Genomic DNA, 17523 nt, shown 5'->3' on the forward strand with positions numbered 1-17523 from the left:
CTTCTATACATAACCCTTTCCATCCAAGCAACAAATGCTTACCTTGGAGCGTGTTGAATCATGACAGGGGTTGCTTTCTCAGAAAGAAAAAATCCATCTGGAGAAGGCTAAAAGTCATATTGGCCGAACTATTGTGAGTTAGAATAATACAAAATTTACCCAATTATATCACTAAAGTTTTATGAGTACAAGAATGTACTGATCAATGACTAATGAATAATAATACTGACCAATGACTAATAAACAATAATACTGACCAATGACTAATAAATAATAATACTGACCAATGACTAATAAATAATAATACTGACCAATGACTAATAAATAATAATACTAACCAATGCTAATAAATTTCAACTAATTTGGGGGGGGGGGTTACATGCAGCTAGGATTTCTATAGAAAGATAAATGGAAATTTATAAATAAAAAAAAAAAAAATGTGAAAGAAAATGTGAAAGAAATCAAAAATAACTAAAAATAAGTGCAAGTCCAAATGTGTACATAATATTTTGAAAAAATAAAAAAAATAAAAGGTTTTGTAAATGTAAAGAAAAAAAAATTTGAAAAAAAATTTCGCAAAATAAAAGAAATTCATAAGATGAAATGAAATTCACAAAATATTCGAAAATAGCAATATAAGCAAAATTAACAAAAATAGAACAAAATAAAAAAAAAGTTGTTTTTTTTTAAAGTAAATCTTTAATTGAATTGATTTACAGCATTAATAATCTTCCAGACAAATATAAATGTACAGAAAATGAAAATAACATTTCTTAAAAATTATTTTTGATTTTACAGCATATCAACTCTTGCTTTATGCAAAAATTGCATTTTTTGTGTACATTTGAGTCAGAATGAACCTTGAAGTCCACTAATGAGTGACTTTGTATTCCCGAAAGTTTACAAATTGGTAAACTTGGAAGCATGTCTTGGTTCGTCATTATCGTGGAGACATTTCTGAAATGTCTTTTACATTCTGAGCATGGCAACCAGCTCCCGGAGGAGTACATGATAAGTCATTTAGACGATATCATGTCTATAATTTTTACTTCATCAAATGGTTTCATGCTTTGTCTGGACTGATCAAAATTAAATACATCCAGAATACATTACTCATAGGACATTTAAGTAAGAGTGGGAACATTAATCTTAGCAAACTCCCAAAAATTACCCTTAGAAGAATTAATATATATAGCAAAAATGGTAATTAGTAAAAACCTGGAGTGCTCAATAGTATTGCAGAGCATATATACATACATATATATATATATATATATATATATATATATATATATATATATATATATATATATATATTAGTTTTATCTGCTTAGTTACACATGTTGAGGCTACTGAATCCTGTCAACAATCCAGTAACTTCAGATATATATATATATATATATATATATATGAGCAAACGGTTAATAAAATATGTTAAAAAAAACACTTTGAAATGAGTTAACATATTTAATCTGAAAAGGAAACACTAGATAAATGGATAGTCCTTAATCCACGGAGTTTCGAAGAAATACTTTCCTTCTCATCAGAGGGTAGGAATTAGCAAAATGCGGGATCGGATTTTGCATGCAGAAGTATTTGATTAAACAACAAGTAAGTCAAAGATCTTACTTGAAAACAAAAAAAGTGAAGCAGAGGGAATATGGTAAAAAAAAAAGTGATTACACACGAATGGATAGTCTGGTGGAAGATAAAAAATCCAGTGACGGTAAAATCCAAATGTAAAACTTCAAGAAAGTTAAAAGAATTTCCATTTGTACAAGTAAAATCCAAATCCAAGGAAATCCCGTAATTGGAAGAAGATGGTCCATAATAATCCAAAGGCAGAAATCCATGGAATAATTCACAAAAATGTGTACAAGGAAAAAAAGAAAATATTCCAATAATATTAATAAAAGAAAAATAAGATGTGCTTTTCACTCTACTTCCGAGACATATATATATATATATATATATATATATATATATATATATATATATATATATATATATAGATAGATAGATAGAGAGATAGATAGATAGAGAGAGAGATAGATAGATAGAGAGAGAAGATAAGGGAATTACTCTTTTTAAAAGAAAAACCAAAGAAAAAAAATCTTTAAAAGAAAGGAAAAAAAATTGATTTGAAAACTATCAGCATTGGGTTTTCACCTGAGCAAATATTTCTATGCATGAGAGTATGTCTCAAATCAATTCTGATTTGAGATTCACATAAGGTTAGGAAGGGTAGCGGTAATCAAAGCTCAAAATGCAGTAAGAATAACCGAAAAATGAGAACGCAAGTCCAATCAGGAATATAAATTAGAATTTCTTATATGAAAAATTATCACAAAGATTATTAATGCTGTCAAAAGTTTAATTTGTCACAAAACTATGTAATAATAAAAATAAAAGAAAACCCCCAAGAAAAATCGGTAAATAAAATATTGTAAAAATGTGTGCAGAGGATTCTTGAACAAAAAAAAAAAAATAAAGGGGTGAGAGAATTTTAATGACTTACAAAATTTTGAGTCAGATGTCTGATTTTCTACAACAGAAAAACAGGAAATTGTGTTGTTTCGCTATAACTTTCCTCTGCTTTCAAGTTATGTTAACAAACACAAAAATAAAAAAAAATGTTTAAAAAGAAAAATAATTGCAATAAAACTCAATATTCGATAGTCACTCAATTGTGACAGCAAAATACTTTCCAGATAATTTTTTCTACGAAAAAAAAAAAAAAAAAAAAAAAAAAAAAAAAAAAAAAAATTATAATACTCTTTTTTCTCTTGTACAACCGTTATAACCCAATATTCTCTATTTTGTGTAGTTGATTCAGGAGTTATCTCTCTTGGATCAAATCGAAGTTATTTCCCTTAAATCTTCACTAACCAAGAAATCTTGGAGTTTTGTTTTTTATTTCCTCTAATAATACATTCAAAATATTTGTTGATATCACATCATGAAATGTACTCTCAATTTTACTTAGACAGAAAAAGAAAGTACAAGTAAAAAAAACAAAAACAAAACTATTCAGACCAATTTTTGGTATGCGTACAGTTTAATCAAGACATCAAAAAGTGAAAATATATTAAAAAAAAGTTATATTGTACGAATCTGTTTTGAACTGAAGATCTCAGAAAAAAATTTCACTTAATTTGATTGAGTAGGGTTTTTTTTTTTTTACAGCGGACAAACACGTTTTTATGACAGCACACTGAAGGTAGCCATGTTTGGATTTTTAGAACACGCCATGGGGTGATAACTCAGTTTAAAGCGCTAACACTCCCTCCCCATCTTAAATATTAGTTTTTCTTCCTAAAAATCGAAACATGACTTCCTTTTGCTTGGTATCATAACAAATTGTTTTTTAGCTGTAAAATAAAAAATTAAAAACAAAAATGACTTGATCAAATTAAGTGAAATTTTTTTTCCAGAGAACTTCATTCCATAATGGATATGTACAATATAACCTCTTTTTTTTTTTTTTTTTCGATATTTTCATTTTTAATGTCTTGATTAAACAGTACAAGTACCCAATTTTTAAATGAAATATGTCTCCTAAATTGTGATTAAAGTTAATGTTTCACACTGGATATCAAATAAAAATAGTTAGCTAATATAAGAAAAGATTAAACGCATTATAAAGAACTAGACATTTTTTAATTTTATAATCGGAACAAAAATAGTTGGCTAATAGGAAAAAATTAAACGTACCATAAAAAATGAGACGGTTTTTAATTTTTGTAAAAACGGTGATATCTAAAAACTGGCTTGTCGATTTTTCAGAAAAAATGTTCCGGTAATAAACAGTATGTCTAACTTTACAAAAACTAAAAAAAAAAACAAAAAAAAACCAACTATTTATTCATAAAATTTTTAAGCTGAGCATCTTGTCTGAATAATAGAACCACTAATTTGTTTGTTGGCTTCGGACAAAGCACTGGATAAAAAAGTGGTGAACTGTTGTATGACAACATGCTCCAAGGCATGCAAAGAGGGCTCACTTTAAAAAAAGAAAAGTTCTTATCAGAATACTCCCTATATTCTGAAAGAAAAATCTGTATGATGTACATATCCATGACAAAACAAAAATATCATATTCCAAAAATGATGTAAATCGATTAAGTAGTTTTATTAATCAGATAAAAAATAATTTTTAAGCCATTAATGGGAATTGATAGGCATTACTACATAAATCTTGCAAGTTTGAATTATTGAGTTATCTATTTTTTTTCTGACTTTCTAAAATGATGGACACAACAGTTGCTCTTCTAATTTTCTTTATAAAAATAAAACTACGATCAATTTATGATATTTGGAATATGATATTTTCGTTTCGTCATATACATACATCATACAGATTTTTTCTTAATTTTTCCTTTTTTTTCAATATAGAGAAAATTCTAGAAAACAAAAAAATGATACATCACTTCCACAATAGAAATAAGAATAAAGGCAAGGTGCTTATTTAGAATTACACTTAAAAAAAAAAAGAAAAAAAAAGAAAATACAGAAAAATCTTAATGGTATACATACTCATCATGAATGTAGATGTCATATTCTTAAAACCTATGTAAATTGATCAAGTAGTTATTTTTTTAAAATTTAATCTAAAAAAAAAAAAAAATAAATAAATAAAAAAAAAATAAATAAAAAAAATCAAATTTTCCAATTTTTAGCAATTAATTTTTTGCTGTCCACACTTGAATTTAAAAAATGACAGCTGACAACTCTACAATCTTACTGGATATAAAATTTGATTTTCTTATTTAAAAAACTACTTAATGCGATTTTTGGAATATGACATCTTCGTTTTGTGACAGACATGTACATCATAAAGATTTGTATTTTCTGTATTTTTTTTTTTTTTTTTTTTTTTTTTAATTGAATTGAATTCTAATAAGGCAATACTTACCAGTTCCACACATCTCACCAATTCTGATGATGTGTGGCCAGTGCTGAAGAGTCTTTGCAAAAAATGGATTTGTTACACCCAAAATAACGGGAGGCCTGGAAAATGAATAATACAATGAATACAATACTTATTGTTATCCACAAAAAGATTTCGATATACACGGTGAAAACAATATTTTATGAAGAGAAAGAGAAAACGACAAAGAAAACATGATTATGTTGACACAACGCTTCTCGTTAAATGACAGAAGTTAAGCAGCATTGAGCCTGGTCAGTACCAGATAGGATGACCAATTTGGGAATATCAAGTGCTGCATGTAAGAGAACGTTGACACCTCCCTTCAAGAACTGCAAAAAAACCTAACATTGTTATCTCCCTTAACCGGGATACGTATGCGATTGGAGATTGCTTGTGAATTTCATATTCTTAGACACTTCCTCCTTCAAGGAAAACTAGTTCAGGCCACCTAGAGCTAATACTGTTGGCTTTATAAAGAGAGAAAACAAGGACAAAAAACAGGAAAAAAAAGTGAAGCATTCATGGTCCTCCGTGAGTGCACAGTGAACGAGACATAAAAGAAAATGACTAAGTTCAGCATTGCCCCCCCCCCATCCCCATTTAGCCCCCGAAGTCTCCAGGGGACGTCAAATCCTAGTGAAAAGGAACAAATGGTGCACTTTTAGGCCTTAATATATGTAAATTTGAGTTCTGCAACATGCAAAACTGCTTAATAGACATACACAGAAAATTTTGAACAAATATGGTAAAATGGTCCCAAAAAGAACCTCTGGGGCACACCCAAGAGTTATCGCGATGTATAAACAAACAAAATGATATAGAAATCAGTTAGTGACAACTTTTCAGAAAGTTTTATAAAAATCCAAGGCATCAATTTTTTTTTTTTTTTTAATAAACACAAAAGTGCCAATTTCAGCCATTTTAACCCTAAACGCACCAATAGGGGGGCAACCGGATTTTTTTCCGGAAAATCCATTCTGTTATTTTTTTTTTTACTCATATCATGTTTAATGTTTGCGCAAAATTTAAAAAAAATTCCAAGGCATAGTTATTGAAAAAAGTGCAGACAGACGAACAGACAAGAGTGAATTTACAGGTCCACCCTTCTTGTGTCAGGGTTCCAAAAAATAAAAAAAAACAAAAAAGAAAAGAAAAATGTGAGGATTATATTCTTCGTAAGTGAATTGCATAAACTTACGGTGCTTGTGTTCTTGTTGTATATTCACGAAACTCACTGTCATGTATCGTAAAATAGGGTCTGTAGTCAAGACAGTAACGCAAAGGTGATATAAGGCTGAAAATAAAAAGCAGAAGACAATTAAAATCGGCTTTTCTATTTATTTTACATATGCATACCATTTTGTACAGTTCAGTGAAATAAAATTCAAGAATCAAGTCTTGGAAACTTTTTTTAACCTTGAAAACTATATAAAGATTTGTTTTTAAATTTAATTTTCAGTTCTTTGTTGAAAAATTATTTTGTCAGTAAGTCATTTAATCTCCTACAATCATTGAATTAAATACCTTGCTATCTCGAATTCACAATAGTCCTAAGTTTTCAGGGATCACCAATTGTTTGACATGAAACAATGTTTCTGGGATTTAAAAACAAAACCGTACATTAATTCATGGCTCACAACCACCCTTAAACAAACGAAGAAAAAATGTTCCGGATATTGGATCCAGTTTTCTGTTTTGCTTCATATTAATTAGGCTAACCTATTCATGTTAAAAAAAACAAAAAAAAAAAACTTATCTACATATATATCCAGGCTTGAGATATTCAAAAATAGAAACTAATGAACTCAACGAGGCTGTTAGATAGTGCTCGATAACAAGAGCAAAATATATTTTTTATTATTTATTCGAAGATAAACAGTTACATTTGGTCGGTACAAATAGCCATCTGATTCAGTCAATGAGACTTCATCAGGCGACCCTGAACCATTCGACGCTATATTGTATATATATATATATATATATATTTATACACACATTTTTTAGCACTTTATGATAAGTGACTCAAAAGATCACAAGCTGTTATATATAAAAAAAAAAAAAATGCTACTCTTATATAGTTGGATAGTGTTTAAGAGAGAAAATGTTTGGAAAATTATAAAAAAAAAAATAAAAAAATAAAAATAGTGCTTATTCAGATTGGCCCATATGGTGGCATTTTAAATTAAAGAAAATACAGAAAAGTCTGATGCACGTACCAGTCACAGGACAAAGATAAAAAATTTAAAAAATCATGTAATTCGATCAAGTAGATTTTTTTTTTAATTCAAGAAAATGAAATTTTACTCCATGTTGATAAGAGAAAAAAGTAGCAGCATTAGTAAAATCAAGGGCAGACAACCAATTTTCATTTCAATTTTGGGAAGCGGGGGATAATGTCGGAAAAACAACCGAAACGTAAGACTTAAAACCAAACAATAATTTATTAATAGAACGTGTATTTTTTTTTTTTTTTTTTTTTTTCAGAAAAGGCAATTTTCAAATAATGAAAACATTTTAGAAGATCATTTTATAAAAGTTAACAAAATTTGAAGAATATTAAAATGGCTTTGGCCTTCACTTAGCCATAAAAAAAATGGCATATTTTTTTGTAAGAAAAAAAAAAAAAAAAAAAACTCAACTACTTGATCATTTTTTGTGATTTTTGGAATATACCATCTTCATTCCATGAGAAATAGGTACATGATAAAAGTTTTTTGTTCATTTTTGTTTGTCGCCGTAAATACGAGTCTGAATAAGCACTAAATTGGCAATTTAGGTCTAGCCACAAATTGGCTAAGATCCTCCTAACCTAATGCCCCCCCTCCCCTATTTCCACAAACTGGCAATCTGGATCCAATGTTAGTACAAGTGTTGTTTCAAATGTAAAGCCTCCTATTTTTTTTTTAACTCAAAAAAATTTGAAGACCTACAAAAACTAGAGTGGTACCATTAAAACGAACAACCTTTTGTGCTCCAGAATTTTTTTTCTACATAGTTACCACCATTTTCAATGCATTTTTCAGGAATTCAATGATACATCTATGCTTATGACGTACATCCATAACAGGGGGTTGCTTTCTTAGTCTCACACTGTCAATATCTGCAACAGAGAGATTAAGCTTTCAGGTCTTGAATGCACAAGTTTGATCATCATAACAATGCATCTTGCAATCCCCACCGATCATATGGGTGAAATAAAAAATAGGAGCCATTACTTTTGAAATGCCTCTTGTTATTATTTTACTCTTTTGTATTACCTGTCATGAGGATTGAACCTTCAGAAGATTTTCACTTAGAACTGATTGAAATTCAACACCTATATCCATTGCAAACCCATAATAAAAAAATATTACTTACTTGACTAAGGCTTGCACTGTATTAGACGTGACTGTTGGTGATGCAGCCATAACAGCAATCGGCTAAAAAAAAACAAAAAAACAAAAACAAAAAAAAACTAGATCAAATTTTAATCAGACAAAATACATGCTAAAATATTCCTTAGTTTTGGGATAGTTATATATTTGATAAAACTTACTTTAGTTCTTAATTCGCCATAATTTGCAAAGGACTCATGAAGTTAGTCATCTCTTACAAAGTTTCTTTCCTAGAACTACCCATCTGTGAAATATGGTGCCAAAGGGCTGTTTCCCAGTAGACTACAACATGGTCGTTTTCAAGTCTAATGTGAACAAATTGTTGAACTGCCTTCAATCATCAAATTTTGTGCAATCAACACCATTATTACCAATCATTACGGTATTGTTTCACTACCCCATGGACACATTTAACTCTTTTCCTCGAGTAGACTTTGGGCCTTGATAAGTGGTGATACCTTAGTAAAAAAAAAAAAAAAAGTTTGTGTCTTTCACTTTCACCCTCTCTTATTTTACATTGTATCTTTTCATGATGGAATGATTCCAATACAATTAACGATTCTAATTTTATAAAAACTTGTGAATATTAAGCTACAAAATTAATTTTTAAAAAAATTTCCAGATTGTAAAAAAAAAAATAATATATGACTAAATGGGCACCCAGGCTAATAAATAAAATTAATTACCAATCATTACGGTATTGTTTCACTACCCCCATGGACACATTTAACTCTTTTCCTCGAGTAGACTTTGGGCCTTGATAAGTGGTGATACCTTAGTAAAAAAAAAAAAAAGTTTGTATCTTTCACTTTCACCCTCTCTTATTTTACATTGTATCTTTTCATGATGGAATGATTCCAATACAATTAACGATTCTAATTTTATAAAAACTTGTGAATATTAAACTACAAAATTAATTAAAAAAAAAAAAAAATTTCCAGTTTAATGTAAAAAAAAAAAAAAAAAAATGGGCACCCAGGCTAATAAGAAATAAAATAAGATAATAAAATAATAAGTAGTAAGGATGAGGTGCCTTCAATAAGTTTCCAGACTTTTTTTTTTTCATCTGGGTACTTTTATTGATAGTACACACATGAAACTTTAGTCCCCGTTCAAAGTAATCTCCTCCAGCTGCAATGCACTTGTTGTATCATTCAAACAACTTCTGGAAGGCCGCCATGGAAGTCCTCTTGTGTGAGCGTGCCATTGACTCTTGTCACAGCCTCTTTCATCTCCTCAATGTTCTCATGGCAGACTCCAAGCTTAGGGAATAACCAAAAGTCACAGGGAGCAAGGTCTGGACTATTGGGAAGTGAGGGGTTAAAGCGTATGTCTAACATTATTTCACTCTTAACAATGTACATCATTCACCTTGCCTTTATACAAGTGATAACATTAAAAATGTCTGACCCCCACCCTCCATGAAACCTGACCCAGTTGACTGCGAAAGAATGGATTACAATTTTTATTAATTCATCAAATATTAAAACAAGGAATTAAAATAAACAAAAATCCAAATCCTTAACCCATAGATTTTCAAAGATTAGCTCTTTTCATCAGAGGAAAAACATCAGTAAAGAATGCATTACTGGTTAGTATAAATTCAACAGACTTTTTATGTGAACTAAAAAGCATTTTAAATGAAATTAAAGAAAAAGTGTTAAAAGATTAATGGATAAAGATTAAGAAATCATGATTCTTTCTGTGCTATGAAATAGGTGCTGTCTAAAAGTGAACATTTTAACATGCTGAAAGAAATAAACGGTAAGATGAACATCTTGGAATTGGAAATATAGACTTTTTGTCATATATTAAGTTGGTGCAAAAATAATGTTTTTGATGTACATATATCTGATAAAAAACATTTTTGCACCAACCTTATATATATATATACATACTGTGTGTGCCAAATCAAGACTTCAAGACAAGGTGTTGATGGCAACTAAAAGTGTATTTCATTTTACGTTACAATTGTTTCAATGTCTAGTTCGACAATTTCAAGCATTATATCGTTTGAATGCTTGAAATTGTCGAACTAGACATTGAAACAATTGTAACGTAAAATGAAATACACTTTTCGTTGCCATCAACACCTTGTCTTGAAGTCTTGATTTGGCACACACAGTATATTAATGCTCAATTATTAAATGAGATAATTTTGTAGCTTAATCCTTAAGTCAACCATTTTTGGCTTAAAATCTATTGGTATATGAAAATTTACTGAATTACAGGAACTCAGTATATTACATATAAGTATATATATATATATATATATATATATATTCAGATTGAATAGTTTCATCTTTAAGAGGGATATGAATATGATTTAAATTACCCATTGTAGGGTAGGTAAAATTATTTTAAATATGTGTTGTACATTACCCGTCCTTGCAAAGGTTAAATTATTGCATATACATGCAGTAAATTTCCTATCCTAAGGAAGGTACAATCATTTCATACATGTGTAATACCCGTCCTAGGGTAGATAAAATATTCTTTTGCTCGAAATAGCAAATGATACATAGACATTAAAAATTCCTCTATCCTAATAATAACAAATATGTTCAAAATCAACTTCAATTTTTTCATTGTTTATACGGTTCCGAGCAACACTGGTTAGCTCTGCTAGTTCTTTTATGAAACAAAAGTCATCTAATTCTCTTACTATGAATTCACATCAAAATTAACGTTTTCAGAAAGGACGATCATAAAAGGAAAAAGAAAGACAAGGCAAGAAATAAAGAGGAAAAAGATTGGTTGGTTGTTTTATGGCATATCAACACTTTTCAGGTGATTTTGAAGAAATTCTGGTACTTGTACAGTTTAGTCAAGACATTAAAAAATGAAAATATCGAAAAGAGGTTATATTGTACGTATCTGTTTTGGACTGAAGATCTCCGAAAAAAAAAAATTCATTCAATTTGATTGAGCAGTTTTTATTTTACAGCAGAAAAACACGTTTTTATGAGAGCGCGTTGAAGTCAGCCATTACGAAATTTGTTGAACTCGCCAAAGGGAGATAACTCCAGTTAAAGCGCTGACACTCCCTCCCCATCTTTATTACTAGCTTTTCTTCCTAAAAATCTAACCTTTTGCTCGGTATCATAGCAAATTGTTTTTTCGCTGTAAAATAAAAACTACTTGATGAAATTAAGTAAAAAATTTTTTCAGAGAACTTCAGGCTATAACGAGTACGTACAATATAACTTTTTTTCAATATTTTCATTTTTTAATGTCTTGACTAAACTATGTAAGCGCCGAAATTTTTTTTAATAGAATTTTTTTTTTTCAAGTCGGTTTCTATTTAACTCATAGTTGGGACCCTAATAGGTACTACTACTCCGAGTCAGAGGGGACCTGGGAGCAATGGCAATTAAAGGGTCGCTCCACACTCCCTAAAACCCGCAAGGTGGGGCTTCACAATCGGATATAGTTTAAGGTCATATCCAGGACCAGAGGAAGAGGAAGAAAAAAAAAGAAAAAAAAGAGAAAAGATGAAGCAAAACAGATTAAAAGAAAAAGAATTACCCCCCTCCCCGAGGTAAAGCTCTGACGACTTTGCAGAAATCACCATAAAAAAAAAGGGGGGATTTTAATGAAAAAGTGGACAATTTACACTCATAGCAATTTAAGCAAGAAGAACTCACATCCACATTTCATATAACAAACTGCTTAACCCCCCCCCCCAAAAAAAACAAAAAAAAAACAGTATACATACCTCTCCTATCAGAACCAATTCCCATAACATTTGTACATGAGGTAAGACAGGCTGGAACGCACTAAAATAAAAATATGCATTATTTTAAAATAGGCACTAATAAAAAGTTCATTTTTAATAAATTCACTCAGATTTATCGACTAACATTTGCTAGAATAATAAACTTCACATTTAAATACACTCTAATGTGACAATAAAAATCTGCATAAATTCTGTTATTATTTCCATGGCAAGTGCTTGTCCGAGCTCCAATCTCTGGTCCCCCCCCTCGCCAATCTTTCACGATAAACACCCGTCTAGCTGAAACCACTGACAGTAATTTTCCCCACTCTTTATCTGTGCCTGAATCAAAACGTAGGTTCCATGAACAAAGCTTCTTTCTTAGAAGTGCATGCCTGTGGAACTCTGTTCTGTTTGCCTGTTTCCCACCTGACTACAACTTGGATGTCTTCAAGTCCAACAAACAAATTCCTGATAAACCGCCCCCTTAAGTAAGATACTTTATCAAATCTCCAATACTAACTACTAACTATTACTACAATACTATCCCATTGATTACTGTACATATAATAACCCTTATCCCCGAGTGGCTTCAGGGCTTTGATAAGTGGTGACCTCCATGAAAAAAAAAAAAAAAAGACTAAGACAAAAAACATTTTTTCTCTGTCTAAACAGGACGCTTGGAAACGTCACATATCTCTGATAACAGGCGATCGGCAATATTCCACTATCCTGAAGTAAGGGGTTATGCCTAGGAGAATTTGAAGAGAACAATGCTGACAAAACAAAATTTGGTGAAAAATCATACAGGTGAAAAATCATAGTTTGAAGCAAATTAGCAGGAAAACTCTTTGATATACTTAGGTATCACGCAAAAATATGTTTCTACACCAAAAATTAGGAAAAATTATTGGGTAGAATTTTAATTAAAAATAAGTTTAATCATATTTTGCTGATCCGGCATTGAAAAGAGCAGAAATCCTGTAAAGCAGGGGGAGATAACCAAGTGTCATTTAAACAAATAATGAATGGAGGATCAGCAAAATACGAATTTAAATTAAAAATAAGTCAGTTTTATCATATCTTGCTGATCCACTGTTCATTATTTAATTTAGTTTAAGTTTACAACAATGAGCATCTAATAACCTTTGGGTTCTTATATAGTACAAATCTAATATATAAACGGCTATAGGTCTGTCTGTGTCTACATATTTTCAAACTATCTCCTTCAAAACTAAAAGTCGCAGAGTGACACTAAGAGTGGCACCAAATGATTGGATTTTTTACGGGCCGTTCTTTTATGGGTCTTCAGCTGATTAAAATTGTTTTTAAGGGGTCAAAAATGGGTCACAATTGAAAAAAAAAATCGTTAAACATTTTGTACATTCATCTTAGTTTATTTGTAATTTTAATCGGTTTATATGCGTGTCATGTTGGTACAGTGTTAACGTCACTAGCTTGGAATGCTACAGTTTTGGTTTCGATTCTAGCTGAATGTTTACTTACCTATAGATATCTGCTTCATGAAGTGTCGGTAAAATAGTGTGAGCCGGCAGTGTAGGCTGCGGAAAAGAGAAAATATGGATACGATAAATAACAAGAAAGATGGAAGAAATTGCTTAATCGCCTTTGTCTGAATCAAGAAAAAACAAATGTCTTTTTTTTTTTTTTTTTTTTTTTTTTTTTTTTTTTTTTGAAAAACAGAGTATGACACATATACAAGGTTTTAAAATCTCACTGACGGAGATCACCAGCCAAAAATACAGATATAATAAAATAAAGATAATCTCCTGCAAGAAAATATTCCAGACAGAACAGAAATAATTTTGAGAAAAGTTTAAAAGATTAAAAAAAAAAAAAAACGAAACTAAATAGTCTACTATAATTGAGTATAAGTCAAAGGTTCTTTTTTCATTAACTGTCACACTGAGGTGTAGTGAAGTGCGCCATTCCATTCCTATAATTAATAATTACTCCACTTGCTCTTGATCCTCTCCTTATTTTTATTTCTATGACTGCTATTAGGGTTTGAGTTATTACTATTTCTCCTGGTTATATTGTTGCTATACTTGGTTGGTTGATTTTGTTTTACGGCATACCAACCCATTTCAGGTTATTTAATGCTGAATCCAGTGATTTCGAAGAACAATTTTTTAATAGAGTATATATATTTTTTTTTAAGTCGGTTTCTATTTAACCCATAGTTAGGACCCTAACAGGTACTACCACTCCGGGTCTGAGTGGACCTAGGAGCAATGGTAATTAAAGGGTGGCTCCACACTCCTCAAAGCCTGCAAGCTGGGGTCTCACCATCGAATATAGTTTAAGGTCATATCCTGGACCTGTTGCTGATCATTTTGTTATTTTTTCTACTGTTTCCATTTAGTATTTTGTTATGTGTTTTAATGATAATCTAATTTTCTGCAGCAACGAAAGCACCATTTTAAATTATTTTTATTGAAAATTTTAGAAGCGGTTTTCGATGAGATTTAGGAATTTCTCGCCAAGATTTTAGCACCTGATTATTGGATGGCAAATACCAAATTATATTCATTTTCTTCTATCATTAATTTTTTAATAGCTATTGGTATCCTGCTGCTTATATTTAATATTGATATCATGATAATCATTAGGTTTAGAGTTGTGTTGTAAATGTTGCTGGATTTATTAAATATATTTTTGTTGTTAGAGTTACTGTTAAGCCTATGCTCGATAAAGTTGGCAATCTGTTGAGAACACACACGCACACATACACATATATATAATTATTTATTATAATAATTATTCAATACCTACAGACACTAGTTGTTTCATCCTTTTGGGAATCATCAATGCAAGGTGTCACGATTAACACTGGTCGATAGATTCAAACCCGGCAACAAAAGCCACTTCTGACTTAAGCCATCTCTGACACCACAAGGACCTAATCCATTCGACCACCGTTAACCGCGAGAAATACTGTTGAAATTTAAACATTTATTTTTAAATATTTTTAACGTCTGTCAGAGTGATCTACTTGTCATATGATGATATGCGCATACGAGCTAAATTGACTTTATTTAAACTGTAAAGTGCTCAACGATAAGAAACGAGTTTCTTAAAGAGGCCGACATAATTATGTATTATAATAATTATTAAATACCTGCAGACACTAGTGTTTCATACTTTCAGGAATCATAAAATGACAAAATCTATATTCCAACATTCAAGATGTTGATCATCTTACCATTTCTTTATGTTGAAATGCTAGATTCTTTTGTCATTTAGTTACGTTGAGCTTCATAAAGACAAGGAATGGTATAAATATAAGGTGAAATATAATGAAATAAACATTTCTCCATATATATATATATATATATGGCTTAGAATGAGTGCTTTATGCCAAATTGATGATTGAATATAATTAAATTTATGCTCATTTTTGCATAAAATACTAATCTATTAATTTCTAACTGTACATCGAACGGATACCATAATACTTAGTTCGTTGCACCTTATAACAAAGGTCCATACAACATTTCAGCCAGATCATCCCAGTATTTTCTGAGAAAAAGTGGAACGGACAGACAGACTAAATATACAGATACTAACTATTCCTACTTGGCCCTTGAAGGAGTGAAATTATTTTAGATTTTAATTTTCATTTGTAATGTCTACAGGAAAAGAAATAACATTTTAGGTGTAAGGGAGATTACTCTTCATGCTTATATATAATAGTACTTGGAGAGCTGATGTAGATTTATGTCAACATCTTAAATCTGAAAAGAAAATGTACACATAAAATTATAAAAAATATTAACAAATGCTTTTAAAAATTTAATATATCAATTACTCATGACCGAACAAAAGAATTAACAAAAATGGCAAAGCCTAGATATTAAAAAAAAACAAAGAAAAAAGAAAAAGACAAAAAAAAAAAAAACGGATAGAAAAAGAAAGTAAAAATAAAAAAAATAAAAATAAAAAATAAAATAAAAAATAAACAGAAACAAAGAAAAAGAAAAAAGAAACAAAGATAAAAATAAAGATAAGAAAAAAATGAAAATAAATAAAAAATAAAAGAAATAAAAAATAAAAGAAATAAAAAATAAAAGAAATAAAAAATAAAAGAAATAAAAAATAAAAGAAATAAAAAATAAAAGAAATAAAAAATAAAAGAAATAAAAAATAAAAGAAATAAAAAATAAAAGAAATAAAAAATAAAAGAAATAAAAAATAAAAGAAATAAAAAATAAAAGAAATAAAATATAAAAGAAAAATAAAAAGAAAAATAAAAGAAAGAAAAAATAAAAGAAAAAATAAAAGAAAAAATAAAAAAAATAAAAAATAAAAGAAAGAATAAAAAAATAAAAAATAAAAAATAAAAATAAAAAATAAAAATAAAAAATAAAAATAAAAAATAAAAATAAAAAATAAAAATAAAAAATAAAAAATAAAAATAAAAAATAAAAATAAAAAATAAAAAGAAAAAATAAAAAGAAAAAATAAAAAGAAAAAATAAAAATAAAAAATAAAAAGAAAAAATAAAAAGAAATAATAAAAGAAAAAATAAAAGAAATAATAAAAGAAATAAAAGAAATAATAAAAGAAATAATAAAAGAAATAATAAAAGAAATAAAAGAAATAATAAAAGAAATAATAAAAGAAATAATAAAAGAAATAATAAAAGAAATAAAAAAATAAATAAAAAAAATAAAAAAAGAAATAAAAAAGAAATAAAAAAAGAAATAAAAAAAGAAATAAAAAATAAAAGAAAAAATAAAAGAAAAAATAAAAGAAATAATAAAAGAAATAAAAAAATAAAAGAAATAAAAAAAAAAGAAATAAAAAAATAAAAGAAATAAAAAAATAAAAGAAATAAAAAAAATGAAAAAAAAATTAAACTTATAATTAAATCAAAATAAACCCAGATCCCATCTTCAGACATCAACAACTACAAACTAGTTGCCCCATTGGAGAGGGTTCTTATCCCTCAGCAAAGGTGTAGTCAGCACATTCTACAGTCCCCACCCAACCGACAGGAAAGATAAAATCATGTAGAATAAAAAAAAAAAAGGAAAACAACAAAAATATCAGTTGATTAAGACACAATTTTGAGAAAGTTGAGAAAGAGAAGGATAGCAAATTAACAGCATGCAGAGATAATCTTTTATTCACTGGATAAAAATGGATTATCTCAAGGAGGGTTAATTAGTAAAGGATTAGTGGTTAATCCAGCACCGGATATAATAAGGAGTATAATGAAAAGGGAATATTAATCTGAAGTAAATAAATATGGATAAGAAAGAAAAAAAAAAAAAAGGGTACCAGATCCAGAGTTACAGTTTACAAGCTGTGATCTTTATCCTAAAAAAAAAAAAAAAAAAAATTTTTTTTCTAGACTAACAGATCAGAAAAATCAAGGGAAGTAATCCTGTTTTCTTAATTGTTAATTCATTGACTGAGAATGTTTACTTATATTTTGCTTTTCCTTCCCTTTTCGTTTATTATATGAATAA

General features: G+C 29.0%; 1 protein-coding gene across 11 annotated transcripts in view; it reads right to left on the bottom strand.

Moving 5' to 3' along the window:
* Positions 1 to 17523, bottom strand: part of LOC145249704 (protein DENND6A-like) — a 242388-nt gene that overhangs the window by 40008 nt on the left and 184857 nt on the right. For 6 of the 11 annotated variants that reach the window (XM_080111570.1, XM_080111566.1, XM_080111568.1 and 3 more), the window contains 5 exons: positions 13532 to 13587; positions 12026 to 12086; positions 8291 to 8352; positions 6132 to 6227; positions 4916 to 5010 (listed from right to left, as the gene is read on the bottom strand). In XM_080111570.1, the coding sequence (XP_079967696.1) occupies positions 4916 to 5010; positions 6132 to 6227; positions 8291 to 8352; positions 12026 to 12086; positions 13532 to 13587 (370 nt within the window). Of the gene's footprint in view, positions 1 to 2518; positions 2546 to 4915; positions 5011 to 6131; positions 6228 to 8290; positions 8353 to 12025; positions 12087 to 13531; positions 13588 to 17523 lie in introns of all 11 variants that reach the window. The other 5 variants (XM_080111567.1, XM_080111564.1, XM_080111562.1 and 2 more) reach the window with 1 other exon arrangement.

This window comes from Euprymna scolopes, chromosome 28 (assembly GCF_053919585.1).
Source record: "Euprymna scolopes isolate OS-2025 chromosome 28, ASM5391958v1, whole genome shotgun sequence".
NCBI classification, from domain to species: Eukaryota; Metazoa; Mollusca; class Cephalopoda; order Sepiida; family Sepiolidae; genus Euprymna; species Euprymna scolopes.